This window comes from Ursus maritimus, unplaced genomic scaffold, assembly GCF_017311325.1.
Source record: "Ursus maritimus isolate PB19 unplaced genomic scaffold, ASM1731132v1 scaffold_26, whole genome shotgun sequence".
In the NCBI taxonomy this organism is placed as follows: Eukaryota; Metazoa; Chordata; class Mammalia; order Carnivora; family Ursidae; genus Ursus; species Ursus maritimus.
Window position 1 is genome coordinate 400,827 of NW_024425119.1, and position 27,394 is coordinate 428,220.

Below are 27,394 nucleotides of genomic sequence, written 5' to 3' on the forward strand. Positions count from 1 at the left end.
TGATAGACACAGGCAGGCTGGCATGCCTGCCATTTGAAAACTCTTTAAGAGTAATCGAAAAGGTCACCAAAAACGTTGATGATTACTATACTTATTCCTGTGGAGTGCTGAAGGAACTTCATGAGAGGCAGTCTTACTGATTCAAAAGTGATGAAAAGACCTAGATTAATAGGCGTCCTCACAGAGGTGGCATTATGTGACCTCTTTTTGGATTCCCAGAACCAATGCCCCACAACACCAAGCAATTCTCTGACACCAACAGGGTATACAGGAATTCAGCTGAATTCTGACACTGTCTACTCTGCCCAGAAATAGCATCAGATTCCACAGGTTAAGGGCTCAGGCCTAGAAGACTGCCCCTCACTCTCCACTTTAGACACCAGTCACAAGCCCCAGGCTGTTACTTGTGCTTCTGACCTACCAGCCACAGATTGGAGGTTCCAACGACCTCTTCCTTAGGTTCTTGTTATTGGCTGGAGTGGCTCACAGAACTCAGGAAGACACTTAGGTTTACCAGTTTACTAAAGAATATGATAAAAGATACAAATCAACAGCCACACAAAGAGATGCATAGGACAAGACCTGGAGAAAGGGCGTAGAGCTTCCATAGGGCACCTCCCCAGGGACACTGCTCTCCCTGCAACTCGACGTGTTCACCAGCCCGGAAATTCTGCAAACCCCATCCTCTTGGGTTTTTATGGAGGCTTTCGTTGCAGTCATGTTTGACTAAGTCATTGGCCATTATTTGATTCAATCTCCAGCCCTCTTCCCTGGAGAGTTGTGGGGTACCCTGAAATGGGGTACCCTCTAATCCCATGGTTCGTCCTCCTGGCAACCAGCCCCTGCCCTTGGGTGGGGTCTAAAAGTAACCTTAATTATTACAACAAAAGACACCTTTATCTAGGGAATTCCAAGGGTTTGGAGCTGACTTAGGAACTGTGGACCTAGACCAAATGTATATGAGAAATATATTTGGTTTTCTGATACATATGTCTTATAAATCACAATATTGTACATCCATTACTACATTGGTAGGTAATTTTTGACTGAGGAGACAGTAAGATGATGTCACATAGAAGAGGGACACCATGTGATTAGGAAATAGTCACGTCAGTCATCCAGGCTCTGCTAATAATGGATAAATAGGTAGCCCTGTCAGAAGTAGCAACAAAGGAGCCAAAGTGATGAACTGAGAAAAGCTAACTCTTTCCATGATGGTACCTGCCTTTTGTAACTTTAATAAAAAGCACCACCCTGTGAGGGAAGAGTTAAGACAGTTGTCTAGATAACAAAAGTGTATTTTTAGGTATCAGATTTTTTCTTGCACCATTCCCACACAACTGCTCTTTCGGTAATGCCTTTGATCCCCAAGGATAGGGGTTGACATATGGAGCCTACCCAGTGTCTTTTAACTGTCCTTAATGCTCGGGTTATTTTAGTTAGCCTTTTACTGAAGTCTGTCTGGAAAGAAGATCCTTCAAGTTCCAGCCAATAGGTCCCCAAGTATTTTTGCCATAGATTGTGTACTCATCTTTACCACATTCTCTTGAGGATACAGATGAAATGTAAAATGTTACTCAAGGAGCTTACATTCCGATGGGCATGATAAGACAAGGGCACATGGAGCAACAACAGATGATGGAGAGTGTATAATTAAGGCTAAGAGACAAAATATAGATTCTTTTTTTTTTTTTTATAATAATGATTTTTTATTATGTTAGTCACCATACAGTACATCCCCGGTTTTCGATGTAAGGCTCGATGATTCATTAGTTGTGTATAACACCCAGTGCACCATGCAATACGTGCCCTCCTTACTACCCATCACCAGCCTATCCCATTCCCCCACCCCCCTCCCCTCTGAAGCCCTCAGTTTGTTTCTCATAGTCCATAGTCTCTCATGTTTCATTCCCCCTTCTGATTACCCCCCCTTTCTTTATCCCTTTCTTCCCCTACCGATCTTCCTAGTTCTTATGTTCCATAGATGAGAGAAATCATATGATAGTTGTCTTTCTCTGCTTGACTTATTTCACTAAGCACAAAATATAGATTCTAACTTTGCAGAAGTTCAAAGGAGGAAGACATCAGTGAAGCTCCCCAGTTTTTAGGAATGACTGAACTGACCTTAAGCTAGCTTGCGAGAGAGAAGTATAAAATGTCTCAGTGGAGGAAGAGATGGCATACCAGGCAAGAGAAAGGCAGGAGCTCAGATGAGAATGTCCATGACATTGGGAGCAGACGAGGCAGGCCAAGCTTGTTGAGTGCATTGTTGTTGACTCTGAGACAGGGAAGACAGCGGATCTAAACCAGCTCCCCAAATTCTAACCCAAATGAATCTTTCATCAACTCAGCCCCTCCACAAAGGACAGGTGAACTAGAGAAAAGAATGGAATTTTAGGAATCCTGAAGTTTTAGTCTGTTATTTATCCACATTACTGTGTCACTCAGAAATCTAACTGAAGGGACTCAGATAAGAAAAAGACAGGGAAGTCATAGGTCGTTTGTAGGAGAAAAGAAGTAACTCAGGCACTGTGGTAGGCCTTCTAACACATATCATGTCCTTCTGTCCTCACAACAGCCCTATACAGTAACTAGTTTTATTATTGCAATTTTACAAATCAGGAAAGCAAATTCAGAGAAGTCGTAAGTTCCTTGTTCAAGTTCATACAAAACTAGTAAGTGCTGGTTTGTACTAAATGACCTCTGGGATCCCTTCCAGGTCAGACATTCTGGGATTAGTGACTCCGGGCCCGTGTCAGCTCCACACTGGCAAATTGAGAATCTTACTCTTCAGAGAAATATCCATGTTTTACCCTTGTCCCTAATTAGTCTTCCCTTCAGCTCTTTTAAAAGGATGCAGTCTGCCCTAAAGTAAGCTCCTCTTTCTCTCGCCAAATACTAGCTTATTTTCAACTGCTGCCAACTCTTAAGACAAGGACTCTAAATCAGACAGTACGTCAAGTCTTTCCCTGTCATCTAAAGGAGAGAAAACCCACTACCTGCTAAGGTGGTCTGTGAAGGGCCTCCATCAGTAATGACAAGCCTGAAACAGTCCACTGCGCTCTGTCTCTTCAAGTACTACCCTGACCACCCTCTGCATCTTCCACCGGGACTACTGGTCTCCCTGCCTCCACCATTGCCCCCTACAGTCTGCTTCCACAAAGCAACAGAGGGATCTTAAAAGATGTAAATCAGATCTTTCCAGCCTCCTGCTTTGTACTCTTACTGTCTGCTGCAGTACAAATAGAATCTGCTCAGGCTGAGAGCTTCGCTTGTCTACCCTGGCCTACATTTCCTCTCTGCTGCCGGCTGTCCCTTAGCTCGCTGTACGCCTGCCACACTGGTTTCTTTCCATTTCATAAACCTGATTAGGCCACTGCTACCTTAGGACTTTGCACTAGCTGTCCCCTCTCCTGGAATGCACTGTCCCCTGATCTTCACAGGGTGCGCTTCTTGTCATTCACAGCTTTGTTTCCATAGCCCCTCCTCAGAGAGGCATTTGCAGACCTCCTGATCTGTGGTACTCAGCACTACCTGATACTTATTCACACCTTGTCTGCTCTATCCAAGCAGAAACTAGTCTGTCTTCTCGACTGGAACATTCTCAGTGCTTAGATTAGTGCCTGTCCTATGACAGCATTCAGTGAGCTGTTGAATGAATGGGTTGTGGCCCATTATGCCTTAAGCTTGCCCTTCAGTCATTTGTTTCCCTTCAGTTTCTTTTCCAGTCACTCCCGTATTTAATTAAGATTCAATTTATTTAGACCGTCTAAAATCAGTGGCTTGACAGAATCAACCATAATTTGTGGTTAGTTTATAACATTAGCGTGGCTGTATGCACTCACTCAGACAGGCATCATAATGTAGTGACTAAAGGTATAGACTTGGGGGCAAGCTGCCTAGGTTCAATCCTCTGTGAGATTTACGGAGTAGGGGACACTTTGGGCAGGTTGCTTAACCCTTCTGTGCCTCACCTGGAGAAAGGTGGAGAGTAACAATATCTACCATATTGAGTTCTGAGGACTAAATGAGCTGGGAGATGTTATAATAGTTATGATAGTATCTTTTTTTTTTTTGACAGAGACAGAGACAGCCAGCGAGAGAGGGAACACAAGCAGGGGGAGTGGGAGAGGAAGAAGCAGGCTCATAGCGGAGGAGCCTGATGTGGGGCTCGATCCCAGAACGCCGGGATCATGCCCTGAGCCGAAGGCTGACGCTTAACCGCTGTGCCACCCAGGTGCCCCAATAGTTATGATAGTATCTGGCACGTGGTAAATATTAGATAAAAGTTAGCTCTTTTTGTTATTAATCTAAGAAGCAAAAAGTACCATCAAGTTGAGCTTGGGAAGGGGTTTGAGGAGATACATTAACTGAGTACCTGCAACACATAATGTGACCTCTCATTCACTTATCTCACCCTGTGAGCATTATCTTCATATTCCTCATGAAGAAACATGTTTCAAAATGCTAAATAGTTCACATGGCTATTGAGTGGTTGAGACAGTATTTAAACTGAGATCTGACTTCAGTGCTCATGTTCCTTCCATCACATTATACTGCATTTTTAGAGAAAACAATTTCCTGGACTTTTCTTGAAAATTGCCTTTTGGTTAGGTTTGGGACTTGTTTTGAAACCTAAGCCTCTTTTCTTTATTAATTTAGGATACTATAGCAGAATTCAAGGAGGGCTCCCTGGAGTTTAGCCTATTGAGTTGTATTTTAAAACCTAGGATTCTACTTTAGTAGAAAAAAGCAAACTAATGCAGGAAAAAAATAGAAGAAAGGAATGAAAGTAACTATAACTATAGTTTTCTGATACGATAATAAACAAGACTTGGTTGTAAATAATAGAAACCCAAGTCAGGTTAAAGTTGAAGCATTAGATTTGTATCTTCCTTGTAGATAGCATTCTCAGAGAAGGGCTGCCCCTTCTGTCTCACCATCCCTGAGCATCCCCCAGAATGGCTCTGGTTAGCCTGACTTAGCCACAGGCTGTATCCTGGAGTGGGCTGGAAGGAAAGGGGATAGCCTGACCTATATGGGTCATATGTTTATTCCTGTGGTGGATAATGCTAGGCCACACGGTTGATGGCCCATCAGGATCACATGGAGGAGGAAGGAGCATTCTTTAAAGAATAAGATACAAACAGACAAAAGAGTAGTATATGATCCAAGCACTAATAAATTTTGTCTTGCCTTAATTACATTTTATCTTAGCCAAAATTCACAAAAGTGAGGGCGCCTGGGGCTCAGTCAGTTAAGCATCTGCCTTAGGCTTAGGTCACACTCCCAGGGTCCTGGGATCGCGGCCGGCGTCAGGCTCCCTGCTCAGTGGGGAACCTTCTCCCTCTGCTGCTCTCCTTGCTTGTGCTCTCTCTCCCTAATAAATAAATAAAATCTTTTTTAAAAAATTCACAAAAATGAAATGGTTTATTACAGATTGTAAAAAGAGATTGTATCTAAGCTGAAAAAAATAACCCATGATTCAACTCCCCTCATAGAGAAATCAGCAGTGAGATTGATAGTCCTTTGGCTATCAGTGTTCCCGACAATAGATGTAGTGTCTCTGAGTTCTGGTTAAGTGCCAATAGCTAGTGGGAAATTCTGTTTCAGAAAAATATGCTATGGATATGACTATTATTTGAAATTATGAAATCCATAGACTATATTTTTCTAAAAGATTTAGTCAGCGTTGGGAGGCAGGGTACGGGTAAAAGAAGACAGAAGTCAGTCACTTTGGAGGAAAAGAGGAAGGATGTAGTCATCAGAGCACCATCTCTGAAAAAGAAAGAAGGCCATCTCACCTTTATTTCCTTTGACTTTTACACCCTCCCCTTTTTTCCCCTACTTTATTGAGATACAATCGACACATAACAGTATGTAAGTTTAAGGTGTACAGTGTGCTGATTTATACTTTTATATAAAAACTGTAAAATGGTTACCATCATAGTATTACGTACCATCTCCATCCTATCACATAGTTCTTAATCCTTTTTTGTGGTGAGAATTTTTTCTTTTTTTAAAGATCTCTTTCTGTCTGTCTGTCTTTCTGTCTTTCTTTGGGAGAGAGCACGCACATATGTGTGCCCGCGAGTGGGGGGGAGGGAGAGAGAGAATCTCAAGCAGACCCCCTCCCTGCCCTGCTCCGCTGAGCAGAGTCCAGTTCAGGGCTCGATCTCATGACCCTGCGATCACAACCCAAGCCGAAATTAAGAGTCAGATGCCCAGCTGACTGAGCCACTCAGGTGCCCCTGTGGTGAGAACTTTGAAGGTCCATTTTCTTAGCAACATTCAGGTATATAATGCAGTATGGTTAACCAAGCCATACATTAGATCCCTGAGCTTATTAATCTTATATCTGGAAGTCTGTACCCTTTGACCAGTATCTCATCATGTTCCCCACCCCTTAACCCTGGCAACCACCATTCTGCTCTCTGTTTCTCTGAGTTGCTTATTTTTAGATTCCACATACAAGTGAGATCATACAGAGTTTGTCTTTCACTATCTGACTTCACTTCACTTAGCATAGTGCCTTCAGGGTCCATCCAAGTTATTACAAATGGTAGGATTTCCTTCTTTCTCATAGCTGAATAATATTCTCTTGTGTATATGTACCACATCTTTTTTATCCATTCATTCCCTGACAGACACTTAAGGTTATTTCCATATTTTGGCTGTTGTAATGCTGTCATGAACATGGGAGTGCAGATAACTCTACAAGATCCTGATTTTCAATTTGAGTATCTACCCAGAAGTGGGATTGCTGGATCATATGGTAGTTCTAGTTTTCATTTATTGTGAAACCTCCATACTGTTGTCCATAGGGGCTGCACCAATTTACATTCCCCCCAGAGGTTCATTAGGGTTCCCTTTTCTCCACACCATTACCAACACTTAATTCTTCTCTTTTTGATGATAGCTGTTATAAGTGGTGTGAGGGGATATCCTGTAGTTTTGATTTGCATTTCCCTAATGACTAGTAATGTTGAGCACCTTTTCATCTACTCGTTGGACATTTGCATGTCTTTTTTGGAAAACTGTCTCTTCAGATCTGCCCATTTTTTAATCAGGTTGTTAGTTTTTTTGCTGTTGAGTTGTATGAGTTCTGTATATATTTGGATATGAACCCCTTGTCGGATATATGATTTGCAAATATTTTCTCCCATTCTGTAGGGAGAAATATTGCCTTTTCGTTTTGTTGATTGTTTCTTTTACTGTGCAGAAGCTTTTTACTTTGATATAGTCCCACTTCTATAGATTTTGCCTCTATTGCTTGTGCTTTTGCTGTCATATCTAGGAAATCACTTCCGAGACCAGTGTCAAGGGGCTTTTCCCCTGTTTTCTTGTAGTTTTGTGGTTTCAGGCCTTACACTTAAATCTTTAATCCATTTCAAGCTCGTTTTTGTGAGCACTATGAGATAGAGGTCCAATTTCATTCTTCTGCATGTGGTTGTCCAGTTTTCCCAACACTATTTATAGAAGAGACCGTCCTTTCCCCATCAAGTATGCTTGGTTCCCTTCTCAAACTGGGGTTTATTTCTGGGTGTTCCATTGTTCTGTGTGTCTGTTTTTATGCCAGTACCGTATGCTATGTTGATTACTGTAGCTTTGTGATATAGTTTGAATTCGGGAAGTATGATTCCTCTGGCTTTGTTCTTCTTTCTCAGTATTGCCCTAATTAGCTATTCAGGGTCTTTTGTGGCTCCATACAAATTTTAGGATTGTTTTTTTCTGTTTCTGTGAAAAATACCATTAGAATTTTGATAGAAATTGCATTGAATCTATAGGTGGTTTTGGGTAATAATGGACATTTTTACAATATTAATTCTTCGATCCACAAACATGGATATCTTTCCATTTGTTTGTGTCTTCTTCAGTTTCTTTTATCAAGGTCTTGTAGTTTTCAGTGTGTTGATCTTTCACTTCCTTGATTACATTTATTCCTAAGTATTTTTTTTGATGTTAGTGTGAATGGGATTGTTTTCTTTACTTTTTCAGATCTTTTGTTGTTAATGTATAGAAACAATTGCTTTCTATGTGTTGATTTTGTATCCTGCAATTTTACTGAATTACTGATTAGTTCTGGTTGTATTTCAGTGGAGTCTAGTCTAGGATTTTCTAATGTAAGGTCATATCATCTTCAAACAAAGACGGTTTTATTCCTTTCTTATTTGGATGCCTTTTATTCTTTTCTTACATGATTACTCTGGCTAGGACTTCTAGTACTTTGTTGAATAGGAGTGGTGAGAGTGGGTATCCTTGCGTTCCAAATCTGAGAGGAAAAGTTTTCAACCTTTCACCTTTGAGAATGATGTTGGCTGTGGGTTTGTTGTATATGGTCTTTCTTGTACTGAGATATGTTACTCTGTAACCCAGTCTGTTGAGTGTTTTTATCCTGAAAGGGTGTTACACTTTGTCAAATGCTTTCTCCGCATCCCTTGAGATCACATAATTTTTATCTGTCATTCTGTTCATGTGGCGTATCATTTATTGGTTTTTGTATACTGAAACATCCTGTATCCCAGGGATAAATCCCACTTACTTGTGGTGAACGATTGTTCTAATGTGCTGTTGAACTGGGTTTGCTAGTGTTTGTTGAGCATTTTTGCATCTGTGTCCGTCAGGGGTATTGGTCTGTAATTTCTTTTCTTGTCATGTCCTTATCTGGCTGTGGTTATCAGCGTAACGTTGTCCTTGTAAAATAAGTTTGGCAGTATTCCCTCCTGTTTAATATTTTGGAAGAGTTTGAGAAGGATTGCTGCTAATTCTTCTTTAAATGTTAGGTGGAATGCACCAATGAAGCCATCTGGTCCTGGACTTTTCTGTTTGGGAAGGGTTTTGATTACTGATTCACTGTCCTTACTTAGTATTGGTCTATTCAGATTTTCTCTGTCTTCATGATTCAGTCTTGGTATGTTATATGTTTTTAGGACTGTGTTAAATTCTTCTAGGTTATCCAGCTTGCTAGTGTATAATTATACCCAGTAGCTTCTCATGATCCTTTGTATTTCTGTGGTATCAGTTGTAACGTCTCCTCTTTCTGATTTTACTTATTTGAGTCTTCTGTTTTTCCGAATTAGTATAGGACAGGCTTGTCAATTTTGTTTATCTTTTCAAAAAGCCAACCCTTCATTGTCATTGACTTTTTTTATTGGTTTTCTGGTTAGGTTCTCTTATTTTAACTTTGAGAACAGAAAAGTTCATTTGTCAAAAGAGTACCCTCTGCAAATGAAAAGGATAAATGGGATTACTCCTGTTTCAACAGTTTCTATAATAGGGTCTGTCCTTTAATTTTCAGAAGCCTTGGCTCTTTAAAGTGGCAGTAAGGAGAGAGCCAGGAAAAAGTGACCCTTTGTGACTGACTCCCACTACCCGTGTCATGGGAAAAGCCAAGATCATTGTTTTTCAAACTTTGGACCACACCTGCAAAAGAATATACATGTTTCATTAGGACTCAATAAACATATATAGACACAACTAAAAGCTGTAAGGACTAATACTTAACTCTGATTATGCCACTGTGCACTTTAATGAATTTTATTCTGCTTCATTCTATTCATAGTCCATTGCAGGATTGTTTGATTTGGTTCTGTATTGTTTTTTAATGCTGATCCTGACCCACTAACGGGTCATAAGGCTTGCTTGTGGATGGTTGTGGGAGAGGGGAGCAGCAGAGGGGGTGCTGTCAGAGCCAGTGCTCAATGCTGCCCCACTCCCTGCAGCCTTCTCGCCTCCACCCTGTGCTTATGTTCATTCTTGGTTTCCCCAGAAATGCTACTCCCAGCTTCCCATGTGACCACATCTTTGTTCTGCGCACACTGCCACTTTGTTCACTGGCCCTGCCATGCAAGCTTCACGGCTTTGCTCTGGGCACTGATTGGGTGATGGCTCAATGGCCTTCACATATCTAAAAGAAACCCCCTCCCCCTTCGGGCTAAGGGGAGAGGAGGGCTGAAATCAAAGTTTATAGGGAGGGCTTGGCCTTCCTGTACAAGAAGCCTGGGCAGTGGTAACAGTGCCCAGTGGCTAGAGGAGATAGACAGGAGTGTGTGAAGACCAAGGAGTCAAGTTCAGAATTAAGGGTCTCACTCACTTCCTTTTCCCCTGCCTCTTGCTGCCTGCAGGTAAATTCTACTGCAAACCACACTACTGTTACCGACTCTCCGGCTCCGCACAGAGGAAGAGACCGGCAGTGGCTCCTCTGTCTGGAAAGGTAATGGTGATCCATCTGTAAGTGGGGGAGAAGCAGCAGGTACATTTTAGCATGGTGACAGGTGAGGGTGTGGTTGGCCGGGTCCTCTAAATGGCCACTGAATTGCCTTTCTTGTGTATGGGAGGGGCCTGAGAGACGGTCATAGTTCAATTGGGGAGGAAACCAACTTTTCAAGTATAATCTTGATATTGCATTTCACTAAGCTAATGTTCCATTCACCCCGAGTTGGATTTGAGAGACTATGTTAGACCCTTCTGTTTATATTAAAGAAGACTTTAGTCATTGTAAATAAGCATATTTCTGAGAGAAGGACACCCTGCAAAGGAACTTGGCTGTAAATAATCTGCTCTGCTTGTCAATTCCTTTAACTTTCTTTATTCTGTGAATTTCTTATCTAAGTACCCTTTTTACTTTTTTTTTTTTTTTTTAAATGAAGGTAACTCCTCCACTTGTCTTTGTCAAGGTGAACCGGGTGTTCCTTCACTACAGGACATTACCTTGTCAGCACGCAGGCTTACTAATGTGTCCTGGAGAGGCTTTTGTTTGACTGCAGGGGGACTTGTGGGGAAAGGAAAGGTATTCCAAGGTGGACCTAAATTTTTGACTCCTGGTGATTTCCCCATGAACTATGTCCTGGATTTTTAAAGGAATACTGACTGCGTGAGGAATGCAGTCTGGGTTGACTGGTGAGAGCAGCGAACTAGCCAGACAGGGGCCCTTGCCTTCTGAGATTTGAGTGCTTCGGTCAGTCACTCTTCTTCTTGCGGACTTTCCTAGGAAGCCAGAGAAGCCCTGCAGGATGGCCCCCCTGTGGACACAAACGACCGGGCCAGCGCCGTCGCCAGCCCTGCTGAGAGAACTCCAGGTAGCCTCACTTCCTTGTTTGGCTGGGTGGTCCGTCACTCTCTCGGCCTCTGTGACAAGGCCAAGGGGATGAGCCAGCACCTCCAAAGCAACATTTCTTCGATTGGGCATCAAGTGGCCCAAAACCCTTTGGACTCCTTTTTCATGTGCCAGCTGCTTGCATTTGGAGTCCCCTTTCTCTATGGCCTGTCGGAGGTGCTGGTACAAATCAGAGGGGAGTTTCACTGGCAGACCGTGAGCCAGTAGGGGCGCCATCTGGTAAGCGGTATCACCTGAGCTTCAGTAACGTCTATTCAAAATCTCAGAGTCTTGTTGCTGGAGCCTGGAGCCTGCGCACACCCAGAAGACACACTGGGGTGGTTGGTGCAGGCGCCGTCCAGGTAAACAGGAATTCAGAACAGGCTGCTTTCCAGAGTCACAGGGCGTTCTTGTTTTGGACTCCTCAGACAGCATGGAATTGTAATAAGGCCCCATGAGCTGGATTTATGTTCACCTAAACTTGACATTCTTGCATCTGACTCCCTATTTAGGTATCTATGTAAGCCGACACTGCTCTTCTGTTTGACGTGTAACCGCTATAGGTCATGCCCTGTCCTAATCACTTTGGGGCATTTGAACTTCTAATGAGGACCAAACCCTAATTTCTTCCATTTCCACAAATCATTTCCTTGTGTCAGGAAGTGAATGACACTATCCCTACCTCTGAAAACACATTTATTCTGGTTTTTAGTTCATGGGCTCATGGACGTTAAGTTTGTTGTGAAGAATTGTAGTTTTTTTCCTTAAAATGCCTCTGCTCCGCGTCAAGCCAGCCTGTGAGATGTGTGTCCCCAGTTCCACAAACTGCTCGTGGTCCCAGTACCCCCAGTGCAGCCGCAGACTGTATACAACCCAACCCAGGGTCATTGTGTAGGTGAGAGAGGAGGTCAACAGGGCCATGTTTCTGCTCCTCACACTTTTTCTGTCTTTCACAGCAGATAGATCTCAAGCAGCCATTTACAAACTCATCAAAATTATCATATAACAACTAAAGATTATCAGCTAATGCTAGAAACTGTGGAGAAGGAGTTGGTAGTGAAATTTCCGTAGTGGGAAAAGAGAAGAATTATCCACTCCACTTTCAAATGAGAGGTTTTCAAAGTTGCTTCTTTCCCTGTGCTTAAGAATTAGAGAAAGGGAGAATGTGCCCAGAGAGGGCAGTGATTTGGAGGCTAAGATCCAGCAAACCCCAGCTGAGCTAGGTGAATTCGGCTTCTGCTTCTGTGTGCGCCCTTATTAAAATCCAGGGAAGCTTTTTAAGTGCTCTGCGAATTGGACCAACGTTTTATAGCAATGTTTAAGCCACGAATGACTTTGAAACCTATAGCTTCGAAACTCTTTATACTCTTCTTTCCCGTGAAATGCTGGCAGCCTTTTGTAGTTGACACTTTCAGAGCACCAGGGGAAAGTGCTGGTAGCAAAAAGTCAGCAAAGGGATCTAGACAGAGACTTCGGATCTGGGGTCTAGAGTGCGCATTTGACCAGGTGAGAGCACCCCCTCATCAGTCTGGGCCTTGTTCCAGCAGAGATGGATTTCCCAAGGAACTTGGCTACTCAGTAAAAAAACTCAGAGAAATGAAGCTTTCTCTTTGGGTATCAAGGACAGAATATTCTTTTTTAAAATTTAAACACATGAAGTTCAGGTCATTTGTGAGCAAGCCGAGTTTGTTCACTTCCCCATGTGGTTCAGTTTGCCATTCTTACTGTCGAGTTTGAAGGCCTAATGGATTTAAAGTTTCCTTAGAGAAGGAGAAGAATATTCTACAGAGCAAGGAGAGAAGAGTTTAACAATGTAGTTAAAGACTCAGCCAAGAAAGAATCAAATCCCTGAGGATGTCTCAGCTCCTGTGGGTCATGATTCTGAAGGTGACTTGCCTATTCGAGCACAAGGGGTTCAAGGTGTGCATCCCAAAAGAATCCCTGCTTGAGTTCCTAATAGGAATGAGGCAGACAGTGCCCACCCCCCATACTTTAAGGCGGCTTAGGGCTAATGGGGTTCAGTTAACATCTGCCTCTGGGGACTTGAGCTTTTGAAAATGACAGCCCTGAGTCTGAACATGCCCCAAAGCTCCAGCACTTCCCCATGAGGTGTCTTAATTCTTGCTAGCCTCTATAGAAAATGAACAGAATTATGGGTGGTATTTTATAGTTGGCATGAAGTATATTTCTTTTTTTTTCCTTTTGGTAGGGATGTCTTCTTTAAATCCCAAACTAAAGCTTTGAATCGTTAACTGGAATTTCCTTTTGAAAAGCTTCAGAAAAGCTCAGGTATTTCAGGGTTCCAGAATATGTGTCCTTGATAGCAGTCATTAACCCAGATCCATGGAACATGTCCTCTCCTGCACTCTAGACAAGAAGAAGCTGTAAATGAGTGAACTTGATTTCACTGTGTATAAATAAGCCATCCTCCTATACCCATATCTCCCAGAAGGCAGAGCTGGAAAAGCTATGGCCGTAGCTGCACTTAACCCTACTGTGTGTTTGCTCTGTGCCACCTCTGTATTTGTGGCAGTGCCCTCTTTCCCCTTGTGCCAAAATTACTGCTGTTGCCAAAACACCAAACAACTCATAAGTTGAAAGAACCTACTCCAGGCCTGCTTTGCAGTGTTGTCTCTCTCTGCTAACCTAATCTGTAACTGCTGCTAATTTAGTGTTTGGAGGACGATGTTGTTTACAGTACTGTTGTTTATAATGTGCTTTTAATACAGAAACCCTCTTTTCTGTTCCCAAAATCTGTAAATGCCTTGTTTCCAAGCATCTTATACTTACTGCTACAGATTAGTGGACCTGGCACAGATTATCTACCCTGGCCTCCTAGTACCTGCCCTGACTTTAAGAAAAGTTGGGACAACAACAGGTAGAGAAAGAAAAACCCCAGATGAGATACTTTCTCCTTGGACAGAAGACCGTCAGTTGCAGGTTTTTAGATCCTTTCTTTGCTTAGAAGAATCCTCTTTACATTTCATATAGAGGATAATCAAAAATGAAGCATAAAAGTTATGGGAAATCATAAGAGAAGAGAAGAAAGAGCTTTTCTTGTAGTCCAGGCAACAGAGATGGGATGGAAAAGACAGTCTTAACTTTAAAAGCCACCTAGCAGTTAACAAGAGGCAGGCGCCTGCTCCCTGTCCCTAGACAACCTTGCATGGTCACCATTAAGTTCTATAGTTCAGGTGCTAAATGGGCCAGAATAGCCACGCAATACAAGGAATTCCTTGCAGTCCTGGGGTTCCTGCCTGTCAGGACGAAGTTAGAAAATCTCACTGCTTCCCAACCCCTCTTCCCTTTCAGGCATTTCTGGAAAACCTCTTAGTAGAGCAAAGAGAATTGTGCATCCAGCTTAACTCCCCCAAGAGTCGTAGTTCGAAAAAAAAAAAAAAAAGTCATAGTTCGATGGTAAATATTTATACATATACACATGTATATTTATATAGGTGTAATTTCATATATACAAGTAGATATTTATATATCGTGTCCTAAATAATTATAACCATAATAACGAAGCTGTTTCTGAAGCTTCTTGTTCCTTGGTTCTGGAAACCATGGGAGCTTTTGCAGTGGGGAACCATGCCGCTGGCCTGGCTTCGAGTTCTGGTCACAGTTTGGAGGGAACAGAGCAGGCCAGCACACGTGTGGAGGTGGAGACTTTGGGGGTGGGGGGGGGCGGGTATTTCAGAAGATGAGCAGTACACAGCCCCCGACCTCAGAAAGCTGATTGAGGAGCAGACTAGGAAAACAGGGGTTCTGTTGCTTGCAGACTGCCACAGAGAGGCAGGACCCTCCACCCTTCCCTCTGGTTTGCTTCCAGGCATGTGTATCAGTCACACTGGGTTAGTTACTCCAGCTTTCTTCTGTCTCCTGGTGTTTGGTGTGTCTCTGTAAGGCCATTCTTAGTCCCTCCTAAATGGGCCTCAGCATGGCCTTGAAGGCCTGACCAGTGGATTAAGGGGTTCCCATTTTCCTGGGCCATTCAGTTTGGGATGGAGGTAAGAGTAGAGGTGAGGGTGGTGGCAGCCAGCCAGTTTCCCACGGCGGTGGTACAAAGACGCCATAGCAGGGGAGGACGCGCTGTGCCAAGGAACGCATCACCTGTCCGCTTCTGGCCTTCCCTAAAGCCTTTACTTTTGCCCTTGTTTTTAACCTGTGCTGTGAGTTTTTGGTGTGTTTCTTTGTGAGTTTTTTAATTTAATTGTGTAACTTTGTTTTTGCCGTTACTGTGAAACTAAGGTGTTGTGCTTTTAATTTTTTTTAACAAATGTTACCATTCTTATTTAAGAGAATAAATTCCAAACAATCTTCAGGTTTCTGAGTTTTTCTTTTCCTTCCCTATTTCCTGTTTGGTGGGTGGGAACAGGGTTAGCTTAGGCAGGTCTCAAGAGTGGGCCTGAAGCCATTGTGCCTCAGGACTGTGGCTTCTGGGGTGGGGTCAGGAGAGAGTGTGGATGTATTAAAATGGGGAAATGGGTTGTTATACCCAAAATACAGATTGTCCTTAACAGAAGGGCCTCTGTTCATGGGGGTTGGTGTGGTAGAAGACATTTTGTTCTGTAGCAGCTGCAGATAGAAAAGAGCGGAAAGGCATCACCTGTGCCCCACATCCAGTCAGCCAGCGAGAGGGACTTGAGGGCTAGAGCAGATGGTGGGATAGAAATTCACACGGAGCCCATATCTGCCATGGGGACATGGACCCAGATGCCTGCCATTCCTGTTCCTGACTCTGGCAGGCTGCTCTGGGGAAATGAGAGCAGTTATGTTTCTCTCCTCTGCTTTGCGGCTTTTGCCTAAGGCACAGTGACCTTGCTCCTGGTGACACTGAAGGTTCTTGTTCTGTTCTCTCCAGCTGATGTCTCTTTCATGCTGTCTTTGCTGTGACCTGGATGCTGAGCTAGGATATCCAGTTCTGCTTGGCCACTCACCCTCAAGCCAGGACAGATGAGCCTGTTGCCTTCTCACACACGCTGCTGTGACCTTAGCAGTGGTGGCCTCTTATGCCGTGTAGGCACGCTGACCACAGTGGCACCGTCAAGCTTTGGTGCTAAATTGGGCCAAAAGAGAGCACCTGGTGGGGGAGCACTCAGCACCAACTCTGCTCCCAGTGGCTCTAGGAAATCAGGTGTCTGTTGTTAAAAAGGCTCTACTAAGAAGCAGCCCACTTAGGACTCAGAGTTCTCAGGCTTACCCACAGAATAGAGAAGCAGAGTGCTGGGTTCTCTTGGCATCCTAGATTACCAGACTCCCCTGTCAAGGAGGGTCTGCATCCTTACATAGCTTTCTGCTCTGTCAGAACACTGTACCATTTTAATCCTTAGAGCATTGCTGGTCCAGAATTTATCCCAGCAGAGAGTTTGAGTACTCATTCCCACCACCTCCCCAAGTCTCTAGTCTGTTGCTCCCCCTTCCTTGAAATAAATCCGTCAATATCCTGGTGCCTGCAAAAGGCTGGGAGAAAAAGAATTGGGATTTGGGGAATGCTGTGGGGGATGCAGTAAGCGATAGTGAATAAATTGACTAAGAATCGATAAGGATAGATATACGTATATAATTTTCAAATTTTAGATCTTTGCTTCTGTTGTCTTTCCCATCCCCCAGTAATAAAGGGGAGGAGAGCCAGGATTGCTTAGAACAGTACTGAAGCATCTAACAGGAAGGTGGTGACAGCTGACGTGATTCTGTGCCACCCATTGTGAAGACCCTGGACAATTCCCTTTGTCCTTTGGGACAAAACCCTTTGGGATTCTTTCTGAAACTTCTTGAAATCCATTCTCTCTCTCTCTCTCTCTTGTCCATAAATTCCCTGGAGATGTCCCTAATTCAGATACTCCCTAGGAGAGTCCTGTGGTGTAGACGTGGAAGCAGTACCAGCAATGAAAATGGGCCATTCTCTATTTTCATACTGAAAAATAGGGCAAGGTAACGCCGTGTAGGATCAAGGTCCTACAAGTGACCCCCATGAAGTACAAATAGAAGAAAAATGCCCACGTAGGGCTGTCTTAAACATAACAGCCAGGCAGAGATTTCAGAAAGAATCCTCACAAAGCTTCAAAACCTTATCAAGACTCCAAAACCAGTCCTTACCTTGGAACTCAGATCCAGCCAAACACCCAGCAAGTGCCAACAAGTAGATTAGTCATAATGAAATGAGGGGGAGGGACGTCAAATTGGCGCTCCCTGTCTAGGTTAAGCCATAGGGTTGCTGTGTTCCTCTCTCCTTCTCTCTCTCTCTCTCTCTCTCGTCACTGCCCACAATTCTCAGCTGTGTGTGTTGGCTGCTGATGCCTCTTTCTTCACAATTGCTCCTTGTCTCTTCAACACATACGTTCTGGAGGGGGTACGCTTTTGCACAGAAACACCTTCCATACGCCTGAGAAGACAGGCAGGGCTCCAGCATGTGACTCTCCTTCAATTACTTCCAGGTTTCACCAGGCACATGAGCACCATTTCCTTTTTTACTTCCTGTGGGTCAACTCCCAGATAGCTTTGCATAGTTTAAACATTTTGAATATTTCTGAGGCAGTTTTATGGGTCTTCAAGAAGGACAATGGGCAAAAGATTGAGTCACTGCCAACACCCAAACCCTAACTCAAGCTAACTAAGCTCGACCTTGCCTTTGGTGTTGTTCTTTTCCTCCCAACTTGTATGCACAAGTATAGTCAGAGGGCTCCAAAAATGTGAAGAAGACTCCTAGCCCTCAGAGGCTCCTCATTAGCATGAAAGGGGGAGTTTAGGGAACACATTTCAACAGAAAGGGAGTCCAGGGCCCCAGCTCTGCCTGGCTACGGAACAGAGTCTCTGGGGGCCATGCTAGGAGAATTACTAGAAAAATTCTTAAAATTGAGTCAATTTCTATTGGCCTCTTATGTTTCCTTCACCTCTGTTCTTGCTTTCTTACCCAGCTTGTTGTGATTGTGCATTAATCACACGAAAATATTCCAAGTGTGCCAATTAAGTGATTGAATTCCTTATTCAGTACTTTTGTAAAATACCAGGATTATTGCCATTTTATCACTGTTATTTTGTAGCGTAGTCTTATTTCGTTAAGTCCTTGCCTGGGATTGTACGTCTTTTGTAATTATTTCATAGTAAGTCACCCTGTCACCAGAAGAACTTTACACCCGGGGCCTCCTGCTTCTTTTAAGGTTCAAAAGCTGCCTTCCCTGTACCCTGTGTCCTAGTGTTCCTGGGCCTCTATCAGAGCCACCTCCCTGAAAAAGCTGAACCCAGTTAAAAGGGTAAGGACCCCAAGTTCAGTTACTAAAGACTGCCACTACCACCAGGCAAGGACCTACAGGCGCCAGAAGAACTCAGGACCTGTGAATTTTGGTTTCCTTGACAAACAGGACAAAACCGGAGCTGTTTCACTGGCAAGACCTAAATAAATGTTTTCCTTCCATTCTCATGTTCCTTCAAGGTTAATAAAACCAGGAATACTATGAAAGTAAATTCCAAGGATGGTAATCCTCTTGACATTTAGTAGCTGCTCAGAGGTGAAACCTGACACTAAAAAGTGTAGACTCTATTTGGAACCTTAGAGAGAAGAGTTTATCTCCAAAAGCTAAGCCACAGTGGGTTTCTTGGACTGAGTTCAACCCCTTAACCAAAGAATAGCTGATACTGATTATAATAGGGCTATAACAGCTTATTTATTCTTATTTCCCTATTTTCTGGAACTAAGTCAAGATCTAGAACGATCAGGTTAGAGAGAGCACCTGTAAAATCCCTCCCACCATTTTACACAAGAGACATATTTGAGCTAGTAGGTTCTTCTTTTAAAAGTAAATATTCTTGGTGCACCTGGGTGACTCAGTTAAGCATCCGACTCTTGGTTGCGGCTTAGGTCAGGTCATGATCACATGGTCGTAAGTTCAAGCCCTATGTTAGGCTCCACGCTTAGCATGGAGTGTGCTTGAGATGCTCTGTCCCTCTCCCCTGCCGCCCACCCTGCTCATGCTCGCTCTCTCTCTCACTCTCTCTAGCTCTCTGTCAAATAAATAAATAAATCTTAAAAAAAAAAAAGTATATATTCTCTCCTAAAGTTTAGTCTAATGTAAATTACCCTAAACCAGCTGTTTGCCTGTCTTTTAGCTGCTTCACCTTTCTTGGGGAATTAGCATTGGTAGGAAAGCCTAGTAATATTAGGACACAGGGAAGGTGGCTACAGGGCTGTCTAAATCTCAGTGCAGGGCTTTGTAACCTCAGAGAAGTAGGTGGCACTCGGTGTCTGGGGTATGGTAACGGACTTGATGGCTACAGGAGTTATAGCCAAGGTCTTAAAGGCTTTGCTGTCTTGCCGAGAGCTGGCAACCATTCTCCATGCTGCCGGAAATACTGTGCCAATGGCTTGTCTATATTTATAATCAAGGGAGCCCCCTCCTCTGCTGAAGTCTTTTCCTCAAATAAAAATAGAGATTAAAACTCAAAGTATGCTAACTCCTGTCGTTTCCCCCATGTGATTAAGACTGGTTAATTTACATCGTAGTCTTTATTGTACTAACTCATAGAAAATAATGTAGGAAGACACACAGCAGTGATAATAACTAGTTACTAACATAGCATTCCTATGTCCTAGGCCTTGTCTAGGAGCTTTACGTGTAGCCCTCATGTAATCTGCACAGTAGCTTGTGAGGGAAGTGTCGTATTACAGATGAGGAGATAGGCACACAGAAGTCAAGCAAACTTGATCAAGGCCACATAACTAATCAATGCAGAGTCAGGATAGAATCATACAGGAGATATGAGAGCATTGTTCACACACCGTACCATACAGCTGCCCTTCATCTGCTCTGTAATCTCCACCTGTCAGTACTTGGTAAGAGGAAAGAACACTATGTTTAGCTCCACAAATAAGACTTTTTTGAACATGGTGAATGCCCTGAATAAATCAATGAATATGCATTTGATTATTTCTGAGAAACATATACCGCCCAGTTTCCTGGGCAGTGATCCCAGGGCTATGAATATGCCTTTGGAAAGATACTAGGTTAGGGGCACCTGGTGGCTCAGTCAGTTGAGTGTCCGACTCTTGATTTCTGCTCAGGTTGTGATCTCAGGGTCGTGGGATCGGGCCCCACATGGGGCTCTGTGCTCAGCGTGGAGTCTGCTTGTCCTTCTCCCTCTGCACCCCCCCACCCTGCCTGCGCGCGCGCGCTCTCTCTCTCTCTCTCAAATAAATAGATACAGTCTTTAAAAAAAAAGATACTAGATTAAGGAGAAAAAGATTTCATCACTGATGTGTGAGAGGGGAAAGTCATCAAAAGAAATTGAGGAAGAGATAATAATCACTCAATCGACTGTAAGTAATATGAAATGGACTCCCTCTTCGTTTTCCCTATGTCAGCTCTCATTGCTCATTATAATAAAATCAAGCCTAAAGCTGCGTTATTAAGAATAAGCCCAAAGCTAGAATGTTTCCCTCCAAATGTAACATACCCTGCCAGCAACCTAGAGGAGAATGGGATTCTGTTCGGGGGGGATGTTTATTTTTGTTCTCTGGGCCCCAGTGTTTAACTTATAAATCTTTCAGCTTATCCTCTGTCTCTGCTACCTCATTTTATTGTACTTTTTAAAAAGGCCCCATGGTGGTTGAGCTGACCGACATGTTCATTCTCTTACTGCTTTTATAACTGTCATTCACAGTCCTTGTAGGAAATTACCTGCCCTGGCCCTGGGTAGAGTTTGGGTATGAGGGAAGAGAGACATGATTTTATGCCTCTTTTTGTACTGACAGTTCAAGCAGAGTCACCTGTGACATCAGAGAGAAACATGGAAGTTCTTACCTATCCAAGTTTGGGCTACTTTGGACTCAATTCACATGTAAAATGACTGACTTTGAGTCTTTGAGCTAAATGTGCATATCATTCCGGGTAAGCTGTTTTGGTTTTGCCCTATTGGATAAAATTTGGTTTAGGTGCAGAAATGATTTCAGGAAATCTCCTGAGCATGTGTAGACACAGCTTTGGAAAGGCATGCCAGGACAGGGAGCCCTTAGAGCTCGTAGATAGGGTGTTTTTGGTAAGCGGGAAAAAAGAGAAAGAAGGTGGGTTTTTCCATGTTGTGTCTCCAAGTCTAGTTTTTTCCCTTGGTTTAGTGAGAGGTCCGCCCGTAATGTGTCACAGGGCTATTCCAGCTATCAGCAGGCTGCTGTATCCAGCTGGGAAGAGGTGGGTGAAAGGAGAAGTTAATCAAATGCATTCTTTGGTCTCCTTTAATTCCTACTTTGGTCTAATAGTAGGACTCACACCCAAGCCAAGTGTGGGGGTGTGGGGGTATGCGTAGGTTGTCCTTGAGTGGCATTGCCAAGGGTGATCAGGGTCAGCTTGTAAGTGGAGTTGTACCATAGGATGAAGAGTCCAGAAGTCTCATGCGGTGACTTATGGTACCTGTGCTCAGTGTATGCCATTGCAGCTAGCTCCTCACTCAGCATCCGAACATCTTCCCGAGATTCCCTCTTTGTGGGCAGCATGCCAAGAGCTGTCTGCTCAGCATGGCGGTTCTCAATTGGTCCTTCATATATCACACTCCCATTGGTCATGATGTCCTGCCTTGGCAGCAGACACAAAGACTCATGAGCTCCCTAGTCTGTGTTCTTCATGCACCCCGTCCAGTCAAGCCACAGTCAGAATATTTGGTGAATTGGTTGGCCTGTTGGTGAAAGAGTAGGGATATTTTGATATAACTTCTAGGCCAGTGCTTCTCAAGCTCATCAGTGTTGACATTTTGGGCTGGATAATTCTTTGTTGTGGGGGGCTGTCCTGTGCATTGTAGGATATTTGGCGGTATCCCTGGCCTCTACCCATTAGATGTCCCTTTCTGAGGATGTGATGACCAAAGCTGTCTCCAGCCATTGCTAAATCACCATTGAAGAAAAAAGTCACCCCAAAAGAAGAAAGGGTGTGACATTGACATACAGCTAACGTCAATTTTATTGTTTCCGGTAGGAGATCAGGAAAGAGAGTGAGTGAGAATAATGAAAGTGATACAGAACCATGGCGGAGCCTTACAGGAGTGCCTCTAAACCTTTCTGCCTCCCCCCGTGAAAATCATGGGCACCTACGTCCCAACAGTGTACTTATTTACATGCGGGTACCCCACTAATATTGCATGTGCTATCGGACATTTACAAAACATTTTAGAAAGCAGGGTAAAAAACAAATTAAGAATGAAGATCTAGTGTTTTTCTTCTGTACCCCAATGAATTACTTGTCCCTCCACCCTCAGAATGTACTCATCCTTCTGTGGAGACCATAGCCTCAGAGCATTGGGCTGGCTCTAAGTGGGATAGGCAGAGTTCTCAAAAACAGAAGATGCTATTTTGAGGTCCAAGTCTGCAGTCTGTTATCCTTGTCATCTTTGGTCATTAACCTCTCTGAGCCTCCGTTTCCCTAACTTATGAAATTATAAAGTGAAAAAAATGCAACCCCCTTCTGTCTACTTCATAAGGTTGTTGTTAAGAGCAAATATGCTAAAATGTATGGAAACTTGTTTATTTAAAAGCATTACAGGAATATCAAATATTATCATTGTTAGGGATTCCAGAAAATTCTGGAGTAATAGGAGTGAGAAAGTGAATTAGGACTGTTTCTGCTCTCTGACTGACTGATGGTCTCCTGCTCTGGTTTGTGCATCCTTTGGGGTTAGCACAAGAAGGTCCATCAGGATGTGTTCTAACCAGCAGAGGTTTAGGGGAACAGAACAGTAAGAAGGGCTTGGCTCTCTCTAGTCTTCAACAGAATGGGGAATGAAGCATGAGAGACTATGGACTCTGAGAAACAAACTGAGGGCTTCAGAGGGGAGGGCGGTGGGGGAATGGGATAGACTGGTGATGGGTAGTAAGGAGGCCACGTATTGCATGGTGCACTGGGTGTTATACGCAACTAATGAATCATCGAACTTTACATCAGAAACCAGGGATGTACTGTATGATGACTAACATAATTTTTAAAAAAAATTAAAAGAAAAAAAAGAAAAAGAATGGGCTAGGGGGAGTTGACCGGACCGAATGCCAGGTTTTTTGAAGCATTGTTAAGTCTGTGCAAGTACTTGGCTAAATTTGGCATTGCTTTTATTCTCAGCCTGCGTGGATGGGATGTGAAGTCACCTACTAACTCCATGATACCCTGGGGGCTCTTCACTATAGCAACGAAAGTAAAAACAATCCTAGATAGGGTTTACGTTAAGCTAAATTTTTCACACCTAACCCAAAAGTCAGGACTGAGCAGGAGTCAGTTAGCCTTATCTTAGAGCAAGGGTTACAAGTGATCCTGGGACACTGTCTGCAACTACGCTGCTTTGACCCACAACCCCTGCCCCCATGGGCCTCAGTGCTATGTCATGACCCATTTGCAGGAGAAGGTGTCTGATTTCTTCTTGGATTCAGTGCACGGATGGGCATTTTGTGGCTGACCAGGGTACATCAGTCATTAGCAGGGGCTCTCTGAGTCCGGATCATTGTGCTCCTTCCTATTCCATCAGCCTTCTAGGGCCTCTATCCCCAGGCACTACTGTTTCTTTTTCTAGGCCGGGTCTCCGTGATTTTCAAACAGATGAAAAGAAAGGTGTAACTGTTGTAGTTACGAGTATCAAGTGGTAGTTGTAGGCATCGCTGGGGGGATTTTAGTTCCTTTCCAAAAATGTATCTTCAGCTAGCCAAGGGAATGCTGTTTATGAGGTTTTGTATCCTTAAGAGGGAATCTATTTGAGAGAAGCTTTCATGGGGATGTGGGTTTGTCCTTATTGATAGTCTGATTATGGGCAGAGCCCCAAGAAGTTGAAAATCACTTTCCCGGCTGAGCAGCTGGCCACGTGTAGGCCACCTCGGAGCCAGCTTCGCACACACTAGACTGAAGTGCCACAGGCACTCTGCTCTGGAGAGTAGGAAGGATCGGAATTTCAACCTGGCGTCTTGGGAAAAGCACATCAGTTTGGAGTGCCTCGCATGCAGATTCGTGGTCCTCTGCCTGTTGTTATTGGTCTGGTCTAGTAAGCAAGCTGCTGCCTCCAACTAGACCACTGGGAAGCGCAGTCTTCGCTCTCGGACGTCAGATTCTTTGAGATAGTCTCTTTTCAGAGCCTTAATGCATGGTCTTCTAAGACATTGGCAACTTCATAGGAATTTCTCTTTCTCAGGTGCTAAGGGAAGAGTTGCTGTCTTACGCACTTACCCCTTCCACAGGGTGGTATCTCTCATTTGTTCTTAGGGCCTTGCACAGCATCCAGCTACTTGGGAGACAGAGGCCTTAAAGTTTTTGCATTAAGATGAGGAAACTGAGACCGTAATACATTCAACTAACTTCTTAAAATTATAGTGAAGTGATATTCTAGTTTAGAACTCTTGTGCTGGTCATTTATTCAAAACATGTTACTGACATACCAGTAGGCACCGGAAACACAAAGATGACTGGGATAATTCCCCTCCCTAGCAGAGCCTCTGGTGTTGGGGTACCTTCGGACCAGTGAAGAGGAGATAGATGCATGAAAAAGTCCTTCAGGAGGACAGAAGTAGAGCCTGTAGGCAGAATTGAGAAACAATAGGCAGAAGTAGGAGAGAAGAGATGGTCTTGGCTTACCTTGTTGAACCATCCTTCTCTTTACCTGCCTTTTAGGATTTTGGAGGCCAGCCCCACAACTGGATTGACTTCATAGATTATATATACTTAACTATACAGAATCCCCTGGGTTATGAGGCACATATGTAAACTAATAAGTTAAAATAGTTTGCTCAAGGCCCATTGCACAATAGGTAGCCCCTTTTGAGACTTCACCCTCAGGTACGTGAAGGTGGGCAGCCAGACAAGGAAGGGAGAGTATCGTTGGAGCACAGCTCTCCTGAGACCTAAAAGACAACCAGACCCCTGTGCTTTAGACATGCCCACAACTTCCCAATACCCACGAGGTAGCTAGTTAGGAGGGTGACCCAGCTGACTATTAAGGAGCAAGTTGAGTTTTATCTGTGAGATAATACAACACATGAAAAATATATTGTCAAGAGAGCTACACTATGCACTGATAAGAATTTTTGTAGTGAAGAGTAGGGTATATACTTTAAAACAAACCCTTTTGCCTTGGCCAGATATGACATGTACCAGGATTTCCATCTGCCAAAAAGGCACCTTTGGGACATACCGTAATAATAACAGGAAGAATAATTTAACATTAGCAAACGAAATTAAGGGTGAAAGTTTCATGGGACCACACAGATCAAGAGCAAAGGTTATGGATGGTGGAGGAGGGCTGCTCGGTACCCTGCTGAAGGGAGGGCACATGCCCTCGGCATTCCTGAGACTGTCCGAGTCTGCATGAGTCCCTATTCCCATGTGGGTGGTTTTTTCTGGTGCTGTTCTGATTTGTTCCCTGTTGGGTTTTCCCCTTCTTGGCTTCTGTCGTATAATAGTTAGCACAGAATTTCCCAACTTTTGTTCATTAAATATCTCCAAAGCAACAGAGCTTCCCCTTGAATCCACATAACCTCCTTTTCTCTGTGCCCCACATAAAAATACATTTACCCCAAATGAAGAATAAATTGTGCATGAGTAAGGGGCAATTAACAATTCCATCCCGCATGGTTTAGTGGAAAGGGCCCAAGCTTCGGAGTAATACAGCCCTGGGTTTAGTCGTGGATCTGCCTCCTTTGAACCTTTGGGCATGTTACTTAACATCATGGAGACTCAGGCCCCTCGGTGTCATAGTGGTAATAAGGGTGATTGGTCAGAATGCTGTGACAGGCACTGGCCTGTGTGTGCAGCATAGCCGTCCTAGTGCCTGACACAGGCAGCTGTCTTTATTCCTTCATCACCTGCTTCACAAGCAGATTCTGTGAACTCCTGTTCCCTACCAGTAGGAAGCCATAGAAGAGTCTGTCGGAGGGTAGGTGTGTAGGGCAAAAGTCCCCTTGCCCTAGGAGTGGCTTAGACATCTTTGGTCTCCAAAGCAAGAGGATCCCTTTCCTTGGACAGCTGCAGGGCTTGCAAAGTGGTTGGTGCCCCCTTAAAATGAGAAATCTCTGTAGAAGGTATTAAAACAATGTGAGCCCAGTCAAGCAGAGTCTGCTAAGGCCAATGAACTGAGGGGCTAAAGAGCGAGAGAGCCCAGATTGGTGGTTCCAGGCACCAGCTAATAAGCAAAGAAAGGCCTTTTATCAGCCCTAGTGAATCTTTCCTCCCTAGATTGGGTTCTCGGCTGGGAGTGACCTCCTGACCCTCTCACAGATACCAGAGAACATTCTCCAGCTTGACTAGAGCAGTGAGGAGGTCCCTGAGCAGGTGACCAATTCCATTATTTTCGGTTTCTTAGCCAAGATGACACTGAATCATGGCATGGTGCGTGCTCTGCCTGCTTTTCAGGCCACTAAGCAAAAACACATATAGGAACCGTAGCTTAAAGCAAGACGGAAGGGGTGGATTAATATCCACAGTGACTCCTAATTATGACGAGCCCGGCTCCAGTTGCCAGGGTTTAACTGCAGCCGAATACATTCTAAAAGGGCGCAGGGCGCAAGACCCAGGCTTTGTCCCACACAGGGAAACGTGTGGGCTGGACAGTGGTTCTGTGTTAGCCTAGCCACCACTTCAGATGGTTTCATCCATCTTTCCCAGTATACAAGGAAGCGTGGAAGAATACAGTTTCTGTATCATTTCCAACAAGAGCAGGGAGAAAACATAAGGCACACATTCCCCCTCACAGCCTTGTAAGGATTGGGGTTCTGCGTGAGGAGGGGTACGCTAATTTCCCAGGCTGATTTTGTGAATGTTTCTGAGACCAATGAACAAGGCAACATAAAAGTCACTTTGACCAATTTTGCAGTGGGTCCAGGAATTTCTATTTATACTTCCAGCCTGGTAATTCTTTCTTCAGGAGGCTTCATCTTCCTTAATACCTCCTTGAGACCTTGTAGCTCAGACGAAGTTCACGGTTTAGCGTTTCTTTTGTGCGAGATCATGGTCAGGCAAGGCTTTGGGCGGATGTGTGGGAGACCATCCGAAATGACTTTAGTTCATCTTCCTTAAAAAAGAAATCGCAACAAAAATATCCAGTAACTGGGTAAGGGAAACAGAAGTAAGAAAGAGCAACCTCAAGGGAGAATCTCTGTACTCCAGAATGGCAAAGACTGCTTTTCTCCTCAAATGGTACCAGTCGTTTCAAATCACAGGGCCATCTCTTATTAGAACATGGCCACCGTGACACCTTTTGATACCCTGGGTCAGTGGTCTCTCCCAGCAGATAGGTGACACCCATAGTCCGTCAGAGTGTAGGCTCCCCTAGGCAGACATCTTGCCTGTATTGTCC

General features: G+C 43.9%; 1 protein-coding gene across 1 annotated transcript in view; it reads left to right on the forward strand.

Moving 5' to 3' along the window:
• Positions 1-27,394, forward strand: part of MICAL3 (microtubule associated monooxygenase, calponin and LIM domain containing 3) — a 114,164-nt gene that overhangs the window by 33,749 nt on the left and 53,021 nt on the right. Inside the window, 2 exon segments of the mRNA XM_040641967.1 lie at positions 10,125-10,213; positions 10,991-11,078. Of these exon segments, the coding sequence (XP_040497901.1) occupies positions 10,125-10,213; positions 10,991-11,078 (177 nt within the window).